Raw genomic sequence first — 10,358 nt, forward strand, 5'->3', positions numbered from 1 at the left:
TGTGTGTGTGTGTGTGTGTGTGTGTGTGGTCAAATCAGATCTGACTGGTGCAGGAGATAGCCCGTCCTCCAGCAGAGCGTCTGGTGGATTCAAACCGCAATACCTCTGGGATTGCATTCACAGGATTTTTTAATTTATCTTTTATTAATATTTTCTTTTTGGTGAAAACACAGCAAAACACACTTCCATCCAGCACTTTCTTGACAAAATGATAAATCATATTGATTATAGTCTTCACATTATGTCCCCATTTTTGTTATTTTTGTTCTAGTTTTACTCTGTCTGCTTTCCAACCTTTATGTCTGTGCTTGAAAATAGCAGAGACCAGAAGATTGGTCTTCTGTCCATTAAATCTTACGGTTTGGTTTGTTTGTTTGTTTTTTAAAGAATGCAGTAGTCAAGGAGGATAATCTTTCCTTTGAGATCTAAACTTACTTAAAAATGGCTTCAAGGGTTGGTTTTAATTCAGGATTTGAAAAATAACCCTCAAGATCATAATCTCAGGAACGCCTCTATCTTGAATAGATACAGTAAGTCTAGATTCAAGAATTTGAAGTTGAAGATCTGTGAGTGGAGGAGGAAGCAATTAAGACAGAGGCCAAAGCACTCCTGGTTGTGGCTCTGGCCTCCCCCCTAGTTCCACCATAGTGACCTTTGCCCAGTTTGGTGTTCTGGTGGTGCACTCCTGGTCACTGTCTCAGGCTATTTTGTCAGAATGTACCTACATATGGAGAAGTACATCTCTGAACAGGTCACCGGTAGCACCAGAATGGGGCATATCTTCAGTGTGGCCAAAGGCAGCTTTCTGGAACATTAACTTGGCTATAGGGCCTGTCAGTAAGGGATCTACAAAGACAACCAAGAGTTCAGTGTGATACACACATTTGCTGCTCAGATGAATGGACTATACAAGCTTTGTTTTAGCTATGAAATGTCCATCACTATAGATTGTGATGTTCACCACTAATACTGGAGAGGTCCCCTTAGGACATGGACAGAAGAGGTCACCATAACAAGCCAGAAAACATAACTAATGAGGTAGCAGTAGTGATGACAGTGGTATAGCATAAGCAAGAATACATGGGAGTTATTTCAAGAAAGAATACATAGAGCTGTGACAACACAGGAATACAAAAAGCAGAATGGTCCTTCTTTGAAGCTCTTGTTCTTATTGCCATGACATTGAGACAGATCTGCTACCTGAGGAAGTACTTTGAAGTGTGGAAGCAGGGAGTAGGGGGTAAATCATGGGGAGGGAAAAAAAAAGCAGGAGGAGAATCATGGGGTCACAGAGTTTGGTGGGTGGCAGAAGAGAGTGAAGGAATTAGGAAAGATCCAGTGGGGAATCAGAAAAGACAAAGTAATGGTGGACATAGATCAATGGTGACTAATTTTTGTTTTCCCTTTTTTGTTTTTTTAATTTTTTTTTTTTTTTTAGTAAGGAACTGTTTTTATTTTGAAACAATAGGTTGCCTCCTAAGTGGCCGGAGGGTGCTTTCGCCTGCACAGGGTGGGGTAGGGAGTGGGGTGGGGTGGTGAGGTGGTGGAAGGGGCCACTGTCCAGCCCTAGAGAAGCTGCAGCGTTCAGATGCTTAGGATGTGTTTCAGGAAGGCTTCATAGTTGATGCAGCCATTGCTGTCCTCATGTCCTGCCAGGACAGTCCCCATCTCCTCCTCAGTCATCTTCTCTCCCAGCGTGGTGAGGACATGTCTGAGCTCTGCTCCCATGACTTTTCCATTACCCTCCTTGTCAAACACCCGAAGTCCTTCCAAGTAGTCCTCATATGTGCCTTGATCCCAGTTCTTGGCCACTGCTTGAAGCATGAGCAGGAAAGTCTCAAAAGTCCACACGCCGGGACTTTTACTCATCACTCTTGGGGTTCCCCAGGACTTTAAGCACTTTGGCATTGGTGGGGTTCTGGCCAGGGTTCCTCATCACATCCCCACACTGACTGTACAGGATCTTAACATCACCTACTTGGTCAAACAGCTCAAAGGCTTCCTTGAACTCCTCCTGTTGGTCTTTGTTAAACTCGATCACCACTTTGGAGAGATGGATGGGGGTGTTCCTGGGGTTTTTGAGAAGCTGGAGAGGCAGCTGGCTCAGCTTTGGCCTTGGCTGGAAGGGCCCCAGATGCTGGCTTCGCAATGGGCTTTAAGGTAGCAGGGCCCGCTGGTTTCTTCACAGAAACATTTTTCTTGGGAGGCATGATGTCCGATAGCCAAAGGACAAAATGTCGATGGGGGCACCCATCTCCTGCGGGATCCAGGGAAAGGGTGGGGCTTTTTTTTTTTTTAATTATTAATTCCAGTGAAAATTTATAGAGACTTTGGATTGCCATTCATTTATTGTTGCACTTTTCTCCCCTCCCAACCCTCCCCCCTAAGTACACTACCCTCTTGGAAAAGTAAAAGGAAAATTCTTTCATTGTTTTCCAATCACTCCCCCCAGGTCCACTCCACTATACAGCCTTCGCTCTGGACTCCTGTCATGACAAAAATAGCTAATCACATATCCCTCTTTAACAGTTTTCTCCCTAATCTGTTTCAATGCAGTATACATTATTGAACCCATCTTTCTCAGTCTCCCTCCAACCCCAATGTCAGTCCTGTTTTACAACAGTGGTGCCATGCAGTATTTGTCCTTTTGTGACTGAGATACTTCACTCAGCATAATGTCTTCCAGGGTCATCCGTTTTGAATAATATTGCATGAGTTCCTTGTTTTTCAATACAGTGTAGTATTCCATTGTGTGAATATACCGCCGCTTCTCTATCCATTAGTTTGTTGATGGGCACTTTGGTTATTTCCACCTCCTGGCTATTTTGAACAAAGCCGTGATAAACATGGATGTGCATATATCTGCTTGGATATCAGTAGGTCTCTTTGGAGTATATTCCCAGTAGTGGAGTTGCTGTGTCAAATGGTGTCTCTATTTGCAACTTTTTGAGAAAGCGCTATACCACCTTCCACAGTGGTTGCACCGTTTTATACTCCCACCAACAGTGAATAAGGGTTCCAGTTTCTCCACAACCTCACCACCATTTGTTGCTTGCTATTAAATTTTGCTATTCTGACTGGGGTGAGATGCTATCTCATAGTTGTTTTAATTTGCATCTCTCTTAGAGCTAGGGATTTTGAACATTTCTTTATGTACTTGTTAGCCATCTGAATGTCTTCTTTGGTGAAGTGTCAGTTCATATCTATTGGATTATCTACCTTTATCTTGTTGTGGTGCTCACGTATTTTATAAATTCTTGATAGAAGTCCCTTACCTGATGTGTCATTACCAAATACTTTTTCCCAGTCTGTGGCTTCCCTTTTACCCTGTTGGAGAAGTTTTTGGATGTGCATAGGGATTTGATTCTTAGAAGATCCCATTCATCTATTTTATCTTCTCCTGGTTGTAGGTAATGGTGACTAATTTTGTAAGACACAATGAATGGAATGATCATATGAAACAGTGTGAATGAGAGAACCCCAAAAAGAAGCCTTTTTTTCTGAAGATCCCAAACTTGTAATTCACTGCTTACCAAACATCCAGGTCTCAGTTGTATTAGTTTCTGTGTTTTTATTTTCTAAACTGTACTTTGGTGATTTAAGGATATGGGGGGAAGACACTTTTTTAGGAAAGTTGATGTTTGATTAGCTTCCTTTCATATTTTTATTCTGCCTCCATTATACAGATTGTTTCAGAATTGCAAACATTGTACATGAAACATGGTAGTGTAGTCCTCTTACTGTCTTCATAAAATTTTTATGTTGTAGTATGTCTTCATAGTAAAAAGTAGTTCAGGACAGAAAAAACCTGAAGAGCTGTTCAACGTCTCCTTTCTGTCTGTCTGTTGTACCCCTGATCAGAATATTTGGTAGTGGTAGCAAGGCCCCATCTAGCTCTTTGGCACGCAAGGTAGAGGTGGTTCCTGGAATCAGTTAGTCCTATAATCCACTTCCTTTACTAATTCTTGAGTTTCCTTCTCTGTTCCTTTTGTTTCAAACAAATAAGTGACCAATAGTTGGGTCTCTGCTCCTCATCAATTGCAGATAGTCTGCTCTTCTTGTGCAAGCTCAGCCTCATTCCTGAGACACGATGTTGAAGATCAGAGTAAACATTTGGTTGTGTTAGACGCCTGGTCACCAGGGCTGCTTTTAACTCTGGCAGAGTGGATGTTGTTGCCATCAGTGACTCTTCATTGACCTAAACTGGTGTATATATTCCAGTATGATTCCACTCATGTCAGGTTCAGTGGCACTGTCAGTGTTGAGAATAGGAAGCTTGTTATTAGTGAGAAAGACATCACTATTTTCAGGAGTGAGATTCTGCTCATGCTACATAAGTTGTGGAGTCCACTGGGGTTTTCACAACCTTAGAGAAGACGGGCTCACTTGAAGGGTAATGCCAAATGGGAAATCATCTCTGCTCCTTCTGCTGATGCCCATATCCATGTTTGTGACGGGCATGAATGACAACTCTCTCAACATTTTCAGCCGTCACTGCCACTCAGAAGTCTGTGGATGGCTCCTCTGGACAGCTGTGGCATGATGGCCGTGGAGCTGCCCAGAACATCATGCTTGCATCCACTGGCACTGTCAAGGCCATGGGCAGTGTCATCCCAGAGCTGAATGGGAAACTTAATGGCATAGCTTTCTGTGCCCCACCCCAGTATGTCATTTGTGGATCTGACCTGCTGTTTGGAGAAAGCTGCCAAATATTATGACATCAAGAAAGGAGTAAGTAAAGCAGGCATCAGAATGGCCTCAAAAGAGCATCATAGGTTACACCAAAGACCTAGTAGTCTCCTGTGACTTTAACAGTGGCTGGGGCTGGCATTGCTTTGAATGACTACCTTGTCAACCTCATTTCCTGATATGAGAATGAATTTGGCTACAGCAAATGGGTGGTGAGCCTGATGGTTCACATGGCCTCCAAAGAATAAGAGCTCCAGCAATAGTATTAGAGACAGAGACTCTGATCTGCTGGGGAGTCCTTGCCCCCAACTCAGCCCTCCCACACTCAGAATCTCAAATCCTTGACACAGTTTCCTTCCAGTCCCCCTGAGAAAGGGGAGGAGCTTAGAGAGCCCATCTTGTCACGTACCATCAATAAAGTACACTGCACTCAGCAAAAGGAAAAAAGAGATACCAGTAGTTAATCAGCCACTTCTAAACTTTTACAACTCTCAGACATACAGGGAGGTTGAACATGAACTTGTCTCAGGCTCATAGCAAGTTTACTCTCAGGCCTTATGTACAGACCTAAAATTGTCCAAAAGAAGGAAACACCATCTCTTCCCTTGGTCTTTCTCAAATCTGTGTCTCATCCATAAGGAAAGCGTTCCCATTTATAGTTTCTTGGTCAGAATTGGGTCATAGACTCATTATTAAACCAGGCAAGAAAAATTATATTGCCGTAAATGGCATAGACTAGTAATGATCTAGGGAAATATAATGTAAGCCACATTTGTAATTTTGTGTAAAAATACAGATTTTTAAAAAATCCTTGTTCTGCATTACAGGTATAGCATTTCTGTTTGCATTTACCACATTTAACGTGTTGGTAGCCACATGTGAACAGCACATGTAATCATTTGATAGTAGAATTGATGGTAGAATAAACTCATGACACTGCAATATAATGACAGAGTATCAACTTGGTCTAGGTTGGAACCCAAAAATTCTTCACCACAATGAAAAGAAGTCAGTATAACAATATCTGATTCATTTTTATACAGAGTTGTGTGGGAGGGTTTTGACATTCCATTTATTTGTCAAAGCAGTATACAAAAGATAACATTTTCTTTATCAAAGAGAAGCCAGGTAGAGTGTCACTGATCTATCTGTTTTCTCTTGGCTTCCAAGTCTGTGATCCCTGACATATGACTTAATTATGAGTACTTCACATAATATTTGTGTTGATGAATAATACTTTTAATGCCTGTCAATTATATTTTTAAATTTGTGACTTTTTTAAAATCCATGGCAAATCTTGCATGAAGCTAGTTTATTTCTTATTATTTTGAGACTCTTTGCTTTTTAATATGAAACATTTCAAACACAGAGAATAGTAGAAATAGTATCACTACTCTCTGCTCCTAATTTGTTCATCATCCAGATTGAACACATTTTTTCCTTTTATTTTCTGAATTGCTTTTCAGTTAAATTATATTGTTGTTACTCTATACCATTGAGCCAACTCTGCTTCAGAGTGATTTTTTTGAACAACATATCTGAACCTGGCCCAGTCCTCTGCCATTCTCTCCAATTCCAATATGCTTGAGTCCATTGTTACAGTCCTGAGTCAATTCATTTTGTTGAGAGACTTTCTTGTTTGTTCTTCTGACAGTTCACAGGATATTCTGCACTCTTAAAACCACAAATCAAAGGCCTTAGTGATTTTTTTTTTCTGACATCCGTAGTGCAATTTGTAACAAGTAATTGAAAAAGACTTTCATCAGGTGTGCCTTAGTCTTTAAACTAACATCCTTGCTCTTCAGCACTTTGGAGACGTCCCTGACAGCCAACTTTCCCAGTGCAATCTCTTGATACCTTGACAGCTAGTACCAAGGATGTTGATTGTGCATCCAAGCATAAAATTGTTGATTGACAACTTCAGTCTTTGCTCCATCTATCTTGTTGCCTATTAACCTAGTGGTGAGGATTTTAGGGTTTGATTTTGTTTTGTTTTTTATGTTATGATATTATCATATTAAAGGCACTAGTATTTGTTCTCCTACTTTAAATCCTAACTTTTCAGCAAGTATTATGTGTGTGAATTTGACTGCCTGTGTTTGTGTGGATTTTTAATTATAGCTGCATTATAATTTTAATGTGGTGTTGTTCTATTGAGTCAGAACCAAGTTCTGGCTCACTCTCCAGTTGGGTTTTAGAGGCAGAAAATCACCCAGGAGATTGCCCAGCTTTTTCCTAGGGAGCAACTAGTGGAGTCAAACTGTTGTGCCTTTGGGATGACAACATAACTTTTTATCACTAGACCATCAGATGGCGCCCTTATGGTCTTAAGAGTGTTATGTTTTTCTCTAAGGTTATTTCATGACTTGATGGCACCTCTGTGATTCTAGAGTTCTTTCACACATTTGCTTACATGTTTTTCATGACAAGATGTCAGTACCTGTACACATCTGTTGGCTAATCACAGCCTCACCATGTGAGGAATTGTCAAGACTTTATTAGTTCTTCCTCTTTTGAATCTTCCCTTCCACAAGGCCTTTCTTCACACTTTAAATGGGTGGTGGTGGTGGTGGTGGTGGTGGTGGTTATATAATAATCAAATTGACTACAGCTCATTAGCAACCCTATGAACAAGTTAGATGAACCTTGTCCTGTCCTGCAATACTATTGTGATATCTGTCATGCTTCAAGTCCATTGTTGTAGTCACTGTGTCAGTCCAACTCGTTGAGGGTCTTCCTCTCTTTCACCGATCCTCCACCTTTCCCAACATTTTATCTCCTTTCAAGGACCCTAAGGAGTGGTTCTAACTGTGTTCTAGATCTCTTTGAGAATAACCACAACCCTGTGAATCCTTTTCCCAGGAAAATACACATTTTACTTTGTTGTAAATAATTGGGAATGCCCTAGTCCATGGACCCTGGGTTTGGAATCTGGAGTTTTATTCACTAATACATTAAAGAATTGTTTCAACTTCACTCATTTTCCCCATCCCCTTTTGGTATTGGCATTTTCCAGTAAATGCTTAAACCTTTAAATTTATGATTTCCATATTCTCAAACACATAAAAATAATTCTAGTGAAAGTAAGAAAAATACAAATAACTGAATATGTGCATATATAATAGTTATATATAAATAATTGAAAATATGGAACCATTAAAACATTTTAACTGGAAATTTAGAATTTCAACCTTAGAAACTTGATAAAATCAACAAATTTAAAGTTTCATTATCTTGAACTTGTTAAGACTAAACAAAAACCTACCGTAGAGTACAGTAAGAACTTAACATCTAATAATATTGTATTAGTAGATATTTATCGTCTGTCCTTGAACAGAAGAGTGAGGTAATGCAATAATATCTTAAAAGAATTTCACAGTGGTGTGCTGGGAAAATATGTTAGTACTATTGAGAAAGATTGGGAGTACAAAAACCAGCTAGCTAATCTTTAGCAAGAAATTATATAGGTTTCCATCAGTTTTCAGTCTGTAAGAATGGGGATGGGAGAAGGGACATTTCCTAGCAAAATTTGAGGGGTGAGGATGTGGATTGGTAATATACTATAGGATTTGGAGGCACTGAGTGCCTCAGTTTTTCACTCAGAATATGAGGAAGAGGAGTAGGAAACAAGAGGATATTCCACTAAGTTACAGGTTGTGATGGAGTATCCAATATAAAATGTCTTATAGTTAAAAATCTGTAACTGGGGTTTGGATTAGGTATCAGAGAGATGTGAAGATAGAACCACCTTAAAGAGTAGAAGTTAGGCAATGACTTGGTGGGATTAAAATTATTTTTAAAAAGAGTCAGAGAACATAAAGATTGAATCAGCCAGGCTTCGGTGTTATTTCCAGATTGATTTATTGATTATTTTTCTTCTTACAGCAAAGTGCAAGATCTGTGAGTGGGCATTTGAAAGTGAGCCACTATTTCTCCAGCATATGAAGGATACTCATAAGCCAGGAGAGATGCCTTATGTTTGCCAGGTACTATCTTTTTCTCTGGGGAGCACTTAGCCTTTTTTCTTCAAGATTGAATGCGGAGAATTCACTAATCAACACTGCTCAATATCTAATAAATAAACTCAGTTTGGGGACAGTTTGGAAGCAGGAGTGGCATCTACTTCCTAAACAACATGCCTCCGGAAACTATGAACTTTGATAAATGTCCATAGTTGTAGAGGGGCGTCAGACATTTTTGTTCATAGGGTCGCTAGGAGTCGTGCTCTACTCGAAGGCAGTCAGCAACAGCAACACCAACTGGAGAATTGGTAAAATTTCTGTCTTCAGTGTGCTTCCCTGTAGGAAGAAAACACAAAAGAATATATCCACCAATATAAAATAAAAATAAATTTTTAAAAGAGGAGAGAGGGACATGGAAAAAAGAGGAAGGAGGGAAACCTCTAACACAGTAAAAGTTAAGTCAGAGTTTGTAGGGAGTTGAAGGAATAGGAAAGATTGAGTGGGTGCTTGAAAAGATGGTGTAATAATAAGCATAGATCATTAGCAGTCGTTTAAAGAACAGTGTATATGAATGATTGTATAAAACACAGTGTACATGAATGAAAGATTAAATGTATAAATGAAAGATTGTATTTAAAAAGAGAGAAAATTAAAAACATACCCAACCAGGGACCTTATGCATGTACTTAGGTCAGATTGGAATTGGCCTTTAGAGATGATCATCAATAATTTAGCCTTAACAACAAAATAAATAAAATACAAAGAAAAAGTTTAGTCTTAGCATATAGATTATACCAAGTCTTTCCTAGCCTTCCAGTTTTACTTTAAACTAGTTTTGTCACAGTCAGAAATGTAATTTGATTTTGATATATTTTAGGAAAGCCTTTTCCCCTCATATTTTTTTGTTACTAATTCTTTCTAAAGGCCTCAGTTGTTTCCCTTCTTATGTTATACAGGTGTGTCAGTATCGCTCCTCACTCTACTCTGAGGTTGATGTTCATTTTCGGATGATCCATGAGGACACCCGGCACTTGCTCTGTCCTTATTGCTTGAAGGTCTTCAAAAATGGCAATGCATTCCAGCAGCATTACATGAGACACCAGGTACCAGGCACCAAGAATTACCTATAATTCTTTTTTATTTTAATGATTGCTGGTGCCAGGATTGAACTAGGTAAATAATTTTGGTAGAGAAGATACTACTATGTAATTGTTTGCAAGAATTTCTTGAGTTTCTGTTTTGTGTTTTATATTGTGCTATATGTCAGAGATTTAGTAGTAAACAAGACAACTAAACAGTATAAATGAAGTTTATATTCTCTTTCCTTTTTAAACTTGCCTTGGTGTTTTTGTCATTTTCTTTGGTTTAAGGAAGATTACAACAAACAAAAATTATTTTGGTTTGTTTTAAAGAACAAAAATAATTTTTTTTTCTTAAGAAAGAAACTATGGATAGTGTGAAAAACAATATATACAACTTTGTAAGCTAACCAATATAAAATTAATTTTTTTTAAAGGAGCTCTGGTGGCCTAGTGGCAAGAAACTGCACTGCAATCCCAGAGGCACATGGTTCGAATCCACCAGGTTCAGATGCTCTGCTGGAGAAGGAGGGGCAGTCTCTTCCTGTACCAATCAGATCCTTTTTTTTTTTTTTTAAATTTTATTTTACTTTTTATTTTTTTAATTTTTTCTCTGGAAAAAAAAATG

General features: G+C 39.1%; 1 protein-coding gene and 1 pseudogene across 5 annotated transcripts in view; one reads left to right on the forward strand and one right to left on the reverse strand.

Annotated features, from left to right (window-relative positions):
- Positions 1-10,358, forward strand: part of POGZ (pogo transposable element with ZNF domain) — a 97,157-nt gene that overhangs the window by 77,601 nt on the left and 9,198 nt on the right. For all 5 annotated transcript variants that reach the window (XM_006900097.1, XM_006900096.1, XM_006900095.1 and 2 more), the window contains 2 exons: positions 8,575-8,675; positions 9,608-9,754. In XM_006900097.1, the coding sequence (XP_006900159.1) occupies positions 8,575-8,675; positions 9,608-9,754 (248 nt within the window). The remainder of the gene's footprint in view (positions 1-8,574; positions 8,676-9,607; positions 9,755-10,358) is intronic.
- Positions 1,585-2,210, reverse strand: LOC102850685 (annotated as a pseudogene).

Source organism: Elephantulus edwardii, unplaced genomic scaffold (assembly GCF_000299155.1).
Source record: "Elephantulus edwardii isolate Elephantulus edwardi_28Jun2011 unplaced genomic scaffold, EleEdw1.0 scaffold00273, whole genome shotgun sequence".
Taxonomy (NCBI): domain Eukaryota; kingdom Metazoa; phylum Chordata; class Mammalia; order Macroscelidea; family Macroscelididae; genus Elephantulus; species Elephantulus edwardii.